Genomic DNA, 15479 nt, shown 5'->3' with positions numbered 1-15479 from the left:
TGCATACATTAGGCTATTCTTTTTGGTATCTTATAAGTAAGCCATGTATCTAGGACTATTTCTTGCCTTTGTGCTTTTTTTTCTTTTAGCTGAACTATTCAGAACAATGAGGAAAATGACATTCCCTTCTCCCCCTCTGTTTTGTGACTTAATTCTGTTGAAGACCCTCAACCCTGTGATATTTATTTCTTATTAAAACGTGAGGATAGGACAGAAGTTATCCCATTAATCAATCAACAACTGACATTCTCTAATTTTAACTGGTGTTAATGTTTAAAATGTAAACACCACCATCATTTTTCAAAGCAGCTTCTCAGAGATAATGAAATAATCACTAATCACTAATAATGGGCCCCTCACTACAAGAAAGACATTGAGGCTCTTGAGCACGTCCACAGAAGGGCGACAAAGATGTGCTGTGTCTGGAGCACAAGTCTTATGGGGAGCAGCTGAATGAACTGAGATTGTTCAGTCTGGAGGAAGCTCAGGGGAGACCTCATCGCTGAGGGGAGGCAGTGGCAAGGTGGGGGTCAACCTCTTCTCCCAGGTAACTAGTGTTGAGAGAGAATGGCCTCAAGTTGTGCCAGGGGAGGTTCAAGTTGGATATTAGGAAGAATTTCTTCTCAGAAAGAGTAGTGAGGCACTGGCACAGGCTGCCCAGGGAGGTGGTGGAATCACTGTCCCTGGAGGTGTTCAAGAACTGTGTTGATGTGGCACTCAGGGACATGGTCAGTGGGCATGGTAGAGGTGGGCTGACAGTTGGACTAGATGATCTGAGAGGTCTTTCCCAGCCTTAAAGATTCTATTCTACTATTCTAACTATGTACACTCCAAGAAGAAACCAGAATGCCCATCTTTCCCAGAAGTGTAGCAACCATCAGCCAGTTTGCATGTAGCACTGCAAGAAAGCACTGTGCCAACAGAAACACCTGAAGTGTAGTGGTAGTAGAACAGGGCCACTTCCCAAGGAGGAAGGCAGAACCAGAAGCATACAGTTTAAAACCCATCTTTCTACAGCATCCAGGAGGACTGTGAGGAGGGCCACTGCCATTCTGCTAGGGCTTACTTCTGCTTCCAAAACTCCACCGCTTCTGCTTTCCTCAGGGGCTCAGGCCCCGTGGTGACAGGCACACTGACAAGCACACCACAAATGCACACGAAGTGGCAGGAAGAGTAAATTCCTACACGTGACCAGGGGAAGGCAAGGATTCTGAAAGTCTCCAAAAACTGAAGGGACCGCCTGAAGGAGAAAAAAAACACAAACACCGTCGTTGACGCAAACATACTCGTAGACACATGCAAAACACCCAAGTTTATGCGAGCACGCCGCAACAACACCCATCCCCCCCGGCCGCCATCTTCCCACCGCCCCCCAGCCGCCATTGCGCATGCCCAACACTGCCGCGGCGGGGCGCGGGCCCGGGGCAGCCGCCGGCCGGATGGCGGAGGATGGAGGCCGGGGAGCTGCAGACAGCCCGGAGGCGGCACGCCGCTTCGTGCGCTGTCTGTACGCCGTGGGCTTCCTGGTAAGCGGCGAGGCGGTGGCGCGGAGTGGGCGGCCGTGCTGTTGAGGGGAGATCCTTCCCCACCTCACACGAGCCGGCTGCGGCCCCGTGGCTCTGGGGCCCTCTGCTGGGGTTCCGGCCGCGCTCGCGGCGGCGGCAGCGGTGTTGGTGGTGGGGGAACGGCCCCGCGCGGCCTTGGGTTCCCTCAGAATCCGATGTTAGGCAGAAAACGGCCCTGCGGTCCGATCCGGGATTCCCTTGGGTTCCTCCTTACCACTACAGATGAAGTTACTCCGTTTTAAGGCTTTAACTGCTTTCTGGAGCTTGAATGCTTGTTGCAGTGGTTCGTTGCGGTTGGGTTTGCCCTGTGACCTTCAGGTTTGGCAGTGGAAATACTCATTGGTTTCAGTCCTTGAACTGATATCCTAGGAAATAATATGCAGGGCAGGGTGCATAATAACAACTTTTGTGTCTGTATGTCTTCTCTGTGATACCTTGACGTGGAGCATGGAATACACCCTGAAAGCAGGCAAGAAATCAATGCAATTTTAAAAGTGTAGAGTGTGGTGAAATTTAATAAAGAGTGACATGTTACCTGTTATGCAAGCTTCCTGTAGCCAAGCAAATGCAGTGTCATTCATTACCACTTGACATAAGAAATTTTAAGTGAGATCACAAATAACCTATTCTAGAAGAATGGTTAACGGGTCTTGCACAACCTGCATGCCTGTGACAAATCTAGTACTACCGGTGTGTCTTCTGAGACCTGAACTTTTTAATACCTTTTTCTGTGACCTGGGAAAAATGGCAGACCTCAGTCTCTTCAGGTTTGCCAATGACATTTCAGTATGGGGTGCAGTTTCAGACAGGGGTGCCATCCAAGGGGCACCTGGGGCTATGAGGGACATGGTTTGGTGGGCATGGTGGGGGTGGGTTGATGGATGGACAAGACAATCTGAGAGGTGTTTTCCAACCTTAATCATTCTACGATTCTAGGGAGGCTGAATAGATGGGCTGACAGGAGCCTTATGAAACTCAGCGTGGACAACTACCAAGTCCTGCCCTGAACAAGAAATAACCTTTTCCAGTCACAGTGTGGTGCCCTGATTGAAAGGCAGTCAGCAACATCTTGGGCTGTGCTCTTCCTTCACTCAGTACTTGTTAGACTCTATCTAAAATACTGTGCCCAGGAAGGAGTGAGCTTCCTGAAGGGCCACCAGGATTTGTAGAGAGGGTGCCCTGTGAGGAGAGGCTGAGAGGAGCCTGGCAGCAGCCTTTCCTGTATGGGTAAGGAGGTTATTGAGAAGATGGAGCCTGCTCCTCAGTGTTGTGCAAGGTGAAGGAAAGAGAGACAAAGGTCTTGGATGCAGTCAGAACCTCTCACTGTAATTTCAAGAAAGCCTGCCTCAAAGAATCATGTAATTGTTTGAGTTGGAAGGGACCTTTAAAGGCCATCTAGTCCAACTCCCCTGCAATGAACAAGGGACACCTACAGCTACATCAGGTGCTCAGAGCCCCGTCCAGCCTGACCTTGAGTTTCTCCAGGGATGGGGCATCCACCACTTCTCTGGGCAACCTGTTCCAGTGCCTCACCACCCTTATTGTAAAAAATGTTTTCCTCATGCAGTCTAAATCTCCCCTCTTTTAATTGTTTCCACTTGTCCTATCACAGCAAACGCTGCTGAGGGGTCTGTCCCCTTCTTTCTTATAGCTCCTCTTTAGATAATGAAAGGTTGCTATCAGGTCTCTGTGGAGCCTTTTCTTCTCCAAGCTGAACAGCCCCAGCTTTCAGCCTGTCCTTGTCGGGGAGGTGATCTATTGCTTGAATAACTTTTGTGGCCCTCCTCTGGATGCACTACAACAGGCCCATGTCTCTCCAATACTGAAGATAGACACATCTTTTCACATGAGGACAGCCAAGCAGTGGGAAGGGTTGCCAGAGAAGTTGTGCAGTCTCTGTCCTTGAAGATTTTCAAGACAAGACTGGATAAAGCCTTGAGAGTATGAACTCAAAGCTGGCCTTGCTGAGAGCACGACTAGAAACCTGAGATCCCTTCAGTGTGAATTATTGTTATTCTGTGATTCTTTATACTAGTGCTTCGAATAGCTTTCTAAGCCCTAATGCTATGTTACTGACAATGTTAGTAAGTTGTGTGGGCTTTTTACTCATGCTAATATATTTAATATACTAACTTCTTGTTTCAACCATCATAAGATGCTTAATGAAAGACTGTGAGAATTTACTGAGTAGTGTATATTGTGACAGTTACTCTGACTATGGGTGTGCTATGAACATCTAGCTAGTCTACTGAAGCTGCAGCTGTCAGTGATAAAAGGTGATCTTGCTTCAGTAGCTCTCTTCTGTAAGGTTCAGCTCTGATAAAGGACTCGTGCCGGGAGCATATAGTGAAGGAACTACTGGGTTAATGTGGTTAGCTCAACAAAAGATGAAGTGTCGAAAGGACTGAGTAGAAGATTCTTGTACCTTTCAGGATGGGTAGTGTCCTTTGCCCTCTTACAAAAAGTTTTCTACTTACACTTCATGATTTTTTTTTTTTCATGTTTCTGTCCTTACATTTCTGAAGTTATACAGAAAGACCATCTTTGAATAGTTTCAGATCTGTCTTCTTCCTTGAACTGGTTGGTAGTGAAAATACAGTAGATTTTCCTTCTGCACAAGTACAAAGTGTTTTAGGTGACTGAAATAAAAAATTAATATTGAGATAAATGTCTTCAGAATGTTTGTATGTGCAGGAGGAAGGAGTATTGATGTTATAATTTTCCCTCCTTTGTGAGGCAGATGTTTTTTTTTTAATCTTCCTGTCTGGTTTTAATTTTGTCCACACGGTAGAGGTTAGGACATAACACGTTAGCCATGAAAAATTTTCTTTGAATCTTGTACTGATACAGAAGTCATTTAAAACTTTTGAAATGCTGACTGACTGTTCTTAAGATGGCTTGCTACCATCTTTGTAGAAATGATCACTTATTAAAAATTTTCCTGCCTTCTTTTCAGGATTTATTTGGTGTGAGTATGGTTGTTCCTTTAATGAATCTTCACATCAAATCTCTAGGAGCAAGTCCTACAGTTGCTGGAATAATAGGTGAGTTGCAATAATCAATTGATTTACCAAATAAGATAATGAGAACTGAAATGTGCCTTCCTGTAAATTGGATATTATAGCATAATTCTTCCTTGCTGGTAGCATAATAAAAAGTAATGCTAAATTTAAGGAAAACCATGCTGTGTTTGGTGCAGAAGGCTATGCAACCTGACATCCTGACAGCAGCCAGAAGCGGATGCCTGAACAAGTACATTCTTGGAAAGAAGAAGGAAGTCTTGCAATAATACTTGTACAGGTGCTTTTCCAGCTGTCCTGGTTTCTTCAGCATCCAAGAATTCATAGCTCAGCAACTTTGGGAGCCAGAGCTGTTGGTTTTATTTTTTATTATTTTCAGGTTTTGCAGACAGTGTGTCTACAGCTGGTTCTCCTGAGCTTTCCAATGCCCTTCATTGCTCCCAATTCAATTAAATTCTTTGCAGCTACCCTTTAGCAAAGGTATTTGTCATCCTTAAGGAATATTTATCAGTAAATTCTGAAGGTTTGGAATTCTGTCTTAAAGTGAGATGTTAAAATGAAGTTCCATGATTCTACGTTTCTTATGTATATATTGTAGTACTGTTTATGGTCTGCTGTGATAGAAGTATGATAACCACATGTAGGGCAGAAGAATGACTTGGGCTTTGTTATTCTTTTTTATTTTCATTTTTTTTATTTCGGATGAGAGCACTTTGTGAAATAACTCTGGTTCTGCTTTGAGATGGCTGAAGTATTTTAAGCATTGATTCATCAAAAATACATTTTCATCTACTTTGATTTAAACTTTAAAAAAAACCCTAGATTTTGAGGTGTATTCTTATAAATGAAAGGGGTTGGCAGATGTTTCTCTGTGCTTCTCTTTTCTGTTTCTCTTGTGTCGCTAACTGCTGCTAAACTCAGCTGCCAAAATGAAAGAGTAGAGTTTGTGGTTTCTTTAGTGTTTCTGTGGTGCCTTGTAATAGGTTGAAGAGCTGAGTGGAAAGTAATTACAGCCTCCCAGTAATAAAATTCTCTTCTGATTCTGAGAAAGGAATCACAGGTGCCGAGATCTCTTTTGGTTAATACACCATCCAAAGCAATGTCCTTTTACATTACGTAGTTTTATAAGTTTGATTAGCAGTTGCTTTATTGTGTTGGTTTTTTTTCCATTCCTGAAACTGTTTCTCTTGTGGTCTAAGCTTCACCCTTATTTTTTTCTGTTCCCTCTTCTTTTAGTGAATTATTCTCAGAATTACTTTCATGTTTTCTCATGTAAAATTTCATGCAGTTTTCATAAAAGGAAAGAATAACTTTTTACTGTTGGTATTTTACTTGTTTGTTTTAGGATCTCTCTATGGTATAATGCAACTATTTTCCAGCACATTTGTGGTGAGTTCTAACGCTGCGTTTTTAAGTACGTTGTTATTTCTGTGGATTTTGTGGGCAAAAAAAAAAAGGAAGAGGTTAATATATTTGAAAATGTTTATGGTGTTCATATAAGTGATTTTGTTTTGGAGGATCCTGTTTTTAGTTTGCCTTTTTGTTTCACTTATAGGGAATGTTCAGAGCCTTCATAACATTACTAAATCAAATGCAGGCTTTCCATTAAAACTAAAATGCAGATTTGGGTTCAGACACACATTGATGAGCTAATTCTCAATCACACAAGGTTGTCTCCAATTTAGGTGCAAGTAAAACAGTTCTCTAAATTCAGTATCCCGTCCAGAAAGCAATCTCATGAGTCAGCTCTTCATAAGCCTGTTATATAGAGCTTGCTTTCCCTGCTTAGTAAGCAGTGTCGTGTAATCTGCCATATGGCCTAAACTCTCATGCATCTTTGAGCTTTGTTGAGGCCAAACTTCCTGAAAGCATGCTTTACCTTTCAGTACCATAGATTGCTGTATTTAACTAGGCAACCCAGGAGAGCGGGTTTTGAGCATCTCATGAAAACGTGTTTCAGAGTTTGTTCTGCAGGCCACTTGGGATAACTTGCTTCTCTAATGTTGTGGCATTTTCTGTGAACTGCAAGACCATTACCTACTTCTTTAGAAATCTACTTGCTGCTTGGAATCAAACTGTTTTATAAACATACTACAGCAAGTTTGCTCTTTGCCCTTTTCATAACTACTTACTGCTCATCTGCTGTGAGATGACAAACTCCTCCTAGTTAAGACTGTCCCTTTTATTATACCCAACAAGTGTCCTCTCCACAGCTACCAAATACTTGTGGCTGGTTGTGCCAACGTGTTCAGAGAGCCAGTAATCATAGTATTTGAGGGTGTTTATTGCAGGATTGCCTTTTTTAAAGGGAGAAAGTATTAAAAAAATAAAAAAATCCCTATACCTGACATTAAATAGAATACAGTTTCAGCAGGTGCACTACCAGCAGGGCAGATCTACTCTGCTCTTCACTTCCAGACTTCATGCACTTAGAAAAGTTGTGTAATAAGCTCATTAAGCTTCTGTTAATAGTCGTTTGAACTGGTTTGTCATTTTAATTTAGATATACTGATTGTTCATTGTACGTGGTTAAAATTTATAAAATGTTCTTAATTTCCCGCTTTGTGAAGGGCTGCTGGAGTGATATAGTAGGAAGACGGTACTCCCTGCTTGCTTGTATTCTTCTCAGTGCACTGGGTTACTTCCTTCTTGGAACATCCACCACTGTGTTCCTGTTTGCCCTTTCTAGGGTCCCTGTAGGTGAGTAAACATTTGGGATTTTGCAGTTCAAATTTCGTGTAGTCTGAGCTTGAGAATTACTACTAGAGAAGTGGTGGTATGTAGATACCTACATAGCATCATCCAGCAGCATCTACTGAACCCTGCTAATAGAGGCACCTCTACAGGTTAAACATTCTCATGATTTTTCTGAAAATTGAAATATGTACTCAAACTGTCAAAACTTTATACCACTTTAATTGGCTGAATTTTATAAGAATAGAGTGCAGCAATTCCTTAAAAGAGGCTGTTGTACTGTTAGTCATTAGGAGTACTCAGTATACCTGCTGGAAATCTTGACCTGCACTCACAGTGTAGAATGGAACAGCAGTGCATTCTTGGTTTTTTCTTATGCTGACAACATTTTTCAGAGTGACAACTGCTTGAAAACTTAGATCAGTGCTTCAATAGAATATGTACCAAAGCGAGGGTGTTTGCAGCACTGAAGCTAAGTTTGTGGCAAGGTTCATTTCAGAATTCTTACAGTAGCTGAATATCTATTATATATTCTGATATAATAAGCATTGCTTTTGCTCGGAATGCATCTGTGAAAGGGTACTTTGTGGCCTATGGTCCTTGTCTAGGAACTCTTCATACTGTTACTTTACTTAAAGAAAGATTGCTAATGAATGGCTTGGTTGGTATTTGATTACACAGTAGAAGTAATACTTTTTAATTCTAACAGTACTGTGCCTGTGATGGATGGCATTGCCCTGGTCAGAGTGAAGGAATATAAAAGTCTGCATTATTACTATTCCTACGGCACACTTGTCTGCCACACCAGTCTCCCTCATGAATTTGGTGCCTTGTAATCCTGGAAATCTCCATACTCAGCAAAGTTGTTACAGAGCTATGTTTATAAACAAGCAAGCCATTTCTACTCCACCTTTACCCACAAGATCCTATTTTAGAGGCTATGTTATTCTTAGAGTGCTCCAGCATGAGCTTATTTACTTTTCCTTCCAGTAGGGTTGGAAGAGCATTCCCTTGAAACAAAAGCCTGAATACTTTTGATACCTACGTCCAAATCATTGAACAACCAGGATAATAATCATGACTCAACACACTGCATGACTATAGCACGAAGTCTGTGTAATATTAAAAATAGTAACGGTACAATTTTCACATCAATACTTCAGATAGCTTATTTAATTTTTAATCTTTGGAATTAAGCAGTACACTTTTGGGTTTTTATTTATGTTGCAGGTATTTTCAAACACACGCTTTCCATCTCTAAAGCCCTGCTTTCTGACTTGGTTTCTGAGAGAGACCGCCCTTTAGTAATGGGACGTTTCAATGCAGCCTCTGGTGTGGGCTTCATACTGGGGCCTGTTGTTGGTGGCTACCTTACAGAGTTGGAAGATGGCTTTTATCAGACATCTTTCATCTGTGCCTCTATCTTCCTTCTGAATGCTGGTAAGTGTTATGTCCTATTTTGCTCCGCTCTTGCATATTTATGCTGTTTGTAATACCTAGAATTTGTGGTGTTTCTTACCGTATTTGCCATACGTGTTTTGTATTACAAATTCAGACCTGTCCAGAAGAGTAGAAATTTTGAAACAGTTAACCTCCAGTTGCTTCTCCTTTAAATATTGCTTTCACAAGCACAGTAATAGGAACTTGTGTGCCCAAAGATGACAACTAAAAATCAGAATTTGGCCTCAGCCCTTAGATATATGCTGCGAGTGTGTCGTCTTAGTGCTTCCCTTCCTTGCTATCATTGCATTTAAAACTGAATTGTGGATAACACTATATGTAGTCTTTGTAATTTTTTAAAGTGATTTTTAAAAAGTAGTTCAAATCCTTTTTACATTTTGTTTTTTACACTAAGTAAACTGTTACCATCAGACTAATGGGAAACCACGTAAAAATTATGCAATTAAATAAAATGAACTCATATTTTGATCTGTGTAGGTCTCGTCTGGATGCTACCCTGGCATGAAGAAAACGTCAATAAGAAATGCAAACAAGGCAAGAAAAGGACAGACAATTCCTCAGCAAAAAGAGATTGTGGCTTGCACTTTAAACCAGTAACTAATGGAGCTATAGCAAATGATAGTCCTTTCCAGTCTCCATGGGTCCAAATTGCAACGGTGCTGAAGAGGATTAAAGGAATCGCGTCCTCTGATTTGTGGGATATATTTTTAATACGATTACTGATGTCTGTTGCTATACTGCTATACTATAGTAACTTTACTCTGGCTTTGGATGAGAGATTTGGGGTGAAACCCTTGTTCTCTGGATACCTAATGAGCTATAGCAGTACACTTGGAGTTCTGGCTGGTTGTCTTCTTGGACCAATAACAAGACTGTATCAGCACAACACTTACAGACTTCTGTTGCACTCTAGCACTTTCACCTGCGTGTTGATTCTTCTGTATGCATCGGCACTTAGCATGTGGATGGTCATTTTGTCTTCCACATTCTTAGCCTTTTCAACTACTATAGGTCGTACTTGCATCATTGACCTCGAACTGACCATCGGTGGGAATGAGGCCAGCGGTACGCTCCTCGGTGTTGGACAGTCTGTGACATCAGTGGGACGTATAATTGCCCCACTCCTTTCTGGAATTGCTCAGGAGTTCAGTCCCTGTGGCCCGCCAAGTCTGGGGGTTGGTTTAGCTTTAATAGCTATTCTGATAATGAACGCTAACAAGCAAAAATATTGTAGTAGTGGAAATATTAAGTTAAAAAATCAATAGCTGCAAATTTGGATTGCGTGGATGCGTTTTACAGAAGAGCCACAGCGAATCAACCTGGGTTGACACATACACCTGCCAGACCTGTACAGTAGTAACAGGACCATTTGAGAGGGCAAATTTTGTTCACGCAGAGACAAGTGTATATATACACACAAATAAATAAATGCTGCAGGACAGTTGTCTTTCTGAACTGGGATCACTAGAATTCTTATGAGAGGGACAGATGTTAATGAACAGTATTGACTGGGATTTTTTACGAACTTTTAACCTTCTTGGAGGGAATAGAAGAATGACTTGAAGTACACAAATCCTCTTTGTAGCTGATATTTGAAACAGCGTTTAGACTGATATCTTGTAAAAGGTGCAGACAGAAGTTAATTTGTTTCATTTAATAAGAGGTGAGCTTTTATTATTTAATCAGGAGAATTTGGAACGTAACTTACTACGAATAATTTCTTATGCTGTGGTCTGTTGCCATTTTCTGCTGTGACAATAGCTAATTAACAAGGTGTTTGCTTATATGATTTTGTTAAGCGTACATTGTCTTTAAAACATGCTAGCCATCTGGCCCTGATTACCAGTCTTTCCCAGGCAACAGAATTGGATCTATGCTAATTTTGTGTATTAGCAAGCTTATAATGGACAATTTTGGAATAACATGGAGTCATTCAGACTGAAACTGAGACTGAACCTAAGCTTTATTTGAAACTTGAAACTGGTAGTTTGTGTTTAGTGATAACTTCTACTGAGCAACTTTGTCATAAATTATTTTTTAATACTTCCTGTGCAGTTTTTCTGCCTTCGTTTTAAGAATAAATTTGCTTCTCAAGTCTTCTGATTGGCTGTTGAAGGTATGCTGGAGAAACTAGCAATAGTTCAAAGGTGACTTTGAGTTAATGCATTCTCTCTCATCACTGGAGGCACAGGTGATGTTTTAGTGACAAGATGAAAAACGCTCATTTATTTGTATTTTAGTCTTTGTTTGTCTCAACTGCTGAAGTAATGACTTTACCCTCAGAAGTATAGAGAGAGTTGTAGTACTCTCCTTTGCTATTTATAGTTCAAGCACATATTGCTTCCTAGTCACTGTTTGCATTCTTTTTGAAACATACTTTGCACTGATAATGTTCCATGCACTTTTTCTAAAACTACGTGATGAAACTGCAGTCCCCTGTGTCGAATTTTTTGAATAACCATTTAGTTGTCTCCCTGAACACATCTGTGCAAACGATGTTGCTACTTCAAGAGAGTCACAGGTAATGTTTTGCACTTATTCCCTTCTTTTTCCAGTGCCTATTTAAGTCCTTCTCAGTCATTTCAGTGATGCCACCATGAGAATATATAGAGAGAGAACTGTGAGTTAGTTTTATACATTGACATAATAAATGTCTTATTACTGCTATGATTTCAGTAGCTATCATCAGAGCTAATTACTGTAATAATCTGTGTTGAATTTACTTGAGGAACTTGAGGCATTTTAAAGTGTTTTATTTCCTTGTTTTGCTTGGCAGATGCTTCAAAACATTCAGGCCCAACATTTCCTGTCATCTTTCCATCCATGTTTTCAAATTGTTACCTAAAACTATTCTTCTGTAAATCTTCTGTTTTGCAACTGTAGCAAAAGTTACAAGGCAAGGCAGAGAGTTCCTCAAAACTTAACATATTGAAATAATTCGTAATTTTTATTGTGTTTATTGGTTATACTAGGTAACAGATAACATTCTAGAGTTGCTGCTCTGTTGAAAGCTAAATTCTGTAAACACCATAAAATTCAGCTTTACTGTACAGCTACAGTAAAGAATATTGCTTTCCTACTTATAAAAGCTTCAAATCCTACACATTAAATATTTTTGTTTGAAAAGTAGGTCTCAATATACACTAAACAAAAATGAAATTAATATTTGTATTGAGGAACCTTTGGAAGGTTGTGATCTCAGGGACATTACAGGTAATGCTACAGAAAGAAAGTTTTTTAATTGTAGTAGGCCAAAATGAAAGCGCTGTGCAAACATTTCTTTGGAAAGCCTCAGTTGCAGAAAAGTTGCACTTTTTTTTTTTTAAGGAATAGCAATAAAATGAAATTACAGTCTGCTTTTATCATTTTGTCACTATGCGTTTTCACTCTTCCTCTGCTGAAGCTATGGCATGAAATATAGATGGTCAATTTAAAGAGGTGCAAATTTTTTTCTTTATGGTCTGCTACTTAAAATAATAAACTTTTCATATAAAAGGTGAAGGAGCCGTAGGATCGAACCAAGAAGTCACTTGACAGTGAGCGGCAAAGAAGAAAGAAAGGCAAAGAAAGAACTTAGAAGTTTTGAGATGAGATGCTGAAAGCTACCATTCCTAGTGTGTGGTGACCAGATTTAAATGCCTTGTGTTGTCTCTTGGTTGCCATGACCATGTAAGTTCAACAGGTGATGAGTGAGTGACATCCGTGGAGAGGAGATGTGACTCCTCCCTTGAAGGTGAGGGAGGAGCAGCTGCTGCTATTTTGGGCTACACTCTGCTGGGCTTCACTGAATTACTCAGCACTTTCTTGAACCCAGTTCTGGTACCTGAAGACACCAAAACAGAGATCTAAATATGGACTAAAGGTGAGTGTGTTTAGGGGGACAGTTTCAACCTTGAAATAACTGCAAAATGAGATTTTTTTTTTCCTTGCTCACTCTTACTTTGAGCTAGTTTTCTCAGATGTGTTGGGTTTTTTTTATCATTTGAAATTTTCACTTTTTAACACTTATCTTCATGATCAGCTGACGCTGAAGAAGCTGCATTATACAGCGCAATAATTTTTCTGTAAAATAACAGCCTATGATAGATACTCATTCTGTTGCTTTTAAATGATTAAATAAATATATTTTGTATTCTGGTTAATGTTTCATACACTCCAACAGACATTTATGAATCTACAAACTGCACATCTCCATTACTTGTAGTTTTGGTTTCATTTTTTTTTTTCTCTGAATTTCCCACAGCCCCATCACAGGTCTGTACCATTCTCATTCTCTGTGAATATGCTGAATCAGGACCAGATAATGCAGCAACAGAACAGGACAAGTAATGCCTACTAATGGGCTTGCTCGTTATTTCAAGCGCTCTTTAATGTCATTGAAGTCGAGCTGACTGCAAACACTGACTGTTTAGAAGTCAACACCTCCCCCATACAGTTACGGGCACTGTGGAGTATCCCTGGTAAGTGATGCTTTATAGCATGGCTCTTTGGGATTTGAAAACTAAAGACGTGACTGTGCTGCCATTGCTATAATTTTGAATATTTATTCACAAAGAGCTGTGCAGGAATCCTGCAAGGCAGCGAATTGTGGTCTGAACTTTGAGAATCAACCTATTTTGAGTGGAGCTCAAATCTCTTCCCTATAGAAATGAAATAGCTAATGCAGCTTTTTTTGAAGGTAAGTCTTGAAAACCTCATAGTTCAACCCACAATGAGGAAGTAAGAAAAATTTTTAGTTATTTTTAACTCAATATTAGCTCAAAGAGTTATTTTTGAGAAGCATTTTGGAACAGGAACCGCTCCTCTGTCAAGTGTAATAAGATTTTGGAAATAATATAATAATGAAGTAACTTGGAGTATTTAAAATGCCTTTACCTTCGTGCGGCCAAAAGTTACTTCATGAAACAAAGCCTTTTGCAATTAGAATACTGTCGCAACTCACAACACACAAATGTAAAGCCCAGCACATTTCAGATCAAGAAGTGGAGCAACCCCTGTAACTGTTGTATTCCCGCCTGCAAGGTTAGTTGCTGATACCCTGTTGAATATCACAGGATACAGAGGCTCCCAGAGCTCATCAGTCCTGTGTGTCCATGCTGTACAGGAAATCCATCAGTGTTGGATGGAGTGACTTGGAGAAATGATGCTAACCCAATATCCCATTGTGTTGTCTTATTAGAAGACCTGTGGAGCACCTGCAGGAGGAATTCTGATGGAGGAAACTTTCAAGCTGTGCAGCACAGTATCTAAGAGGGAGGCTTATCAACCCCAAATCTGATCAACTCCCAAATGCTGAGGTGTTTTCAAATGTTTGCAGGAGAATCAAGCTGAAGCTGCCATATATTTTTTTTAACAATTTTTTTTTTCATGTAGCTCCCTGTTCAGCTGACCATCTAACAAGTCAAAAGAGAGATTAAACCTTTTGACTTGAGTGTCCTAAAACAGCTTCCTCGTGGTGGTTCACACAACTGACCGTGTCAAGTACGGCTACAGCTTTATCTAGAAAGTACAAATTAGATCACGATCTGCTTAAGTGAGGGAGAAAAAAAGGACTGTTAGCCCTTTCTCTCCAGAAAGCACCTGAATAAGGTGGGTTAGGTAGCCTATGACTTCCCTCTCTACTGCGTCCTAAAGCAGATCCTCTTTCTACTGCCTGGACTTGATACCTCCTGCATCTTGTTTGCCAGGCTACTCCTCCCATCTATTGTTGGCCTGGCTGGCACTGTGTATAGTACATGCTGCGTTGTAAGTATGTTCATAAGCATAGCTTTGTAGGATCAGAACTCTTGCAGTACAAAAAGCATTCCTCCAGCTGATTTCAAAATCTTTCATCTTCTCTTTGGAAGCTGAGAGATGTTGGCAGAACAATTCTGGGAATGGTGACCAGCTGAAAATTTTCTTGCAGTGTCAGCCTTAAAATGTTGCTGGTGTTTGGAACTGAAGAACTTGGCATCTCTTGAAAAAGCTGATGCAGTGCGTTTACTTCCAGAGATCCTAAGGTACTATTCAGAACAGCATGCATGTTATTTTGGCCGAATTTTCAACCCAGTTTGTTCCCCTATGTGATTTCTAAGTGGCTTCAACAGAGGATACTCTCAAGTTGATGAATTGTTAGGCAGCATGGTTATCTTGTTTAACAAAACACCTGTGCTTTCAGTGGACCTTGCATCACGCCTTAGTACCATGTAGCAAAGCCCTTAAAATCTGGTCTCTTACAGCAAATTATTGTTTTCTTTGTCAGATATCTGCTTAGAACAGATAACTGTGTGTCTGTCTACACTCTAGCCTTTGCTCTACCTACTTTCTAATTACCTAATTACCTTCAGTTTATAGGCCTCCCAGCAGCTGAAAAATAAACTCTCAGAAAAGGCTAACAAACGATGTATTTTCTACTTTCTCATCCCTAAAACTGGACAGCTGGGCATTTACCAAGGCAGTAAAATATTGATACTATAGAGTTTACTGAGGATTCCATCTGGAAACAGCAAAAAAAACCTGTGTAGGTTTGGCAAGTTTCCCAGTCACTGCTGAAGTTGTGTTTTTCCAAAGCAAAAAACGTCCCCAGTCAATACATGATTTTCCCCATCAGATGGTGCTCAAGGACAGATTTATTGGGCATCTCATTCTCCACCAGAAAAACTTTTTGCTACATTAAGGAAGTCTCCTCCACAAGCTGAAGCTAGATGGGCACTTTAGGAAGAGCAAGAAGTGCTACTGAATTTGTTTTCCTTTCACGGGG

The 15479-nt window shown here is 40.5% G+C and overlaps 1 protein-coding gene across 1 annotated transcript; it reads left to right on the top strand.

Moving 5' to 3' along the window:
• Nucleotides 1372-10843, top strand: MFSD9 (major facilitator superfamily domain containing 9). Its single transcript, XM_021413921.1, has 6 exons — nt 1372-1526; nt 4522-4609; nt 5931-5974; nt 7156-7285; nt 8510-8719; nt 9218-10843. The coding sequence occupies exons 1-6, from the start codon at nt 1389-1391 to the stop codon at nt 10003-10005; spliced, it is 1398 nt and encodes a 465-aa protein (XP_021269596.1). The 5' UTR covers nt 1372-1388; the 3' UTR covers nt 10006-10843.

This window comes from Numida meleagris, chromosome 1 (assembly GCF_002078875.1).
Source record: "Numida meleagris isolate 19003 breed g44 Domestic line chromosome 1, NumMel1.0, whole genome shotgun sequence".
Classification (NCBI taxonomy): Eukaryota; Metazoa; Chordata; class Aves; order Galliformes; family Numididae; genus Numida; species Numida meleagris.
Note: the sequence above shows the minus strand (reverse complement) of the source record. Positions and strands in the feature narration are given on the sequence as shown.

Excerpts from the sequence above, each read along its gene's own strand:
- MFSD9 (XM_021413921.1), top strand. The coding sequence starts at position 1,389 with ATGCCCAACACTGCCGCGGCGGGGCGCGGGCCCGGGGCAGCCGCCGGC. Across the intron at positions 1,527-4,521 it reads TGTACGCCGTGGGCTTCCTG|GATTTATTTGGTGTGAGTAT; the intron begins GTAAGCGGCGAG and ends CCTTCTTTTCAG. Across the intron at positions 4,610-5,930 it reads TACAGTTGCTGGAATAATAG|GATCTCTCTATGGTATAATG; the intron begins GTGAGTTGCAAT and ends TGTTTGTTTTAG.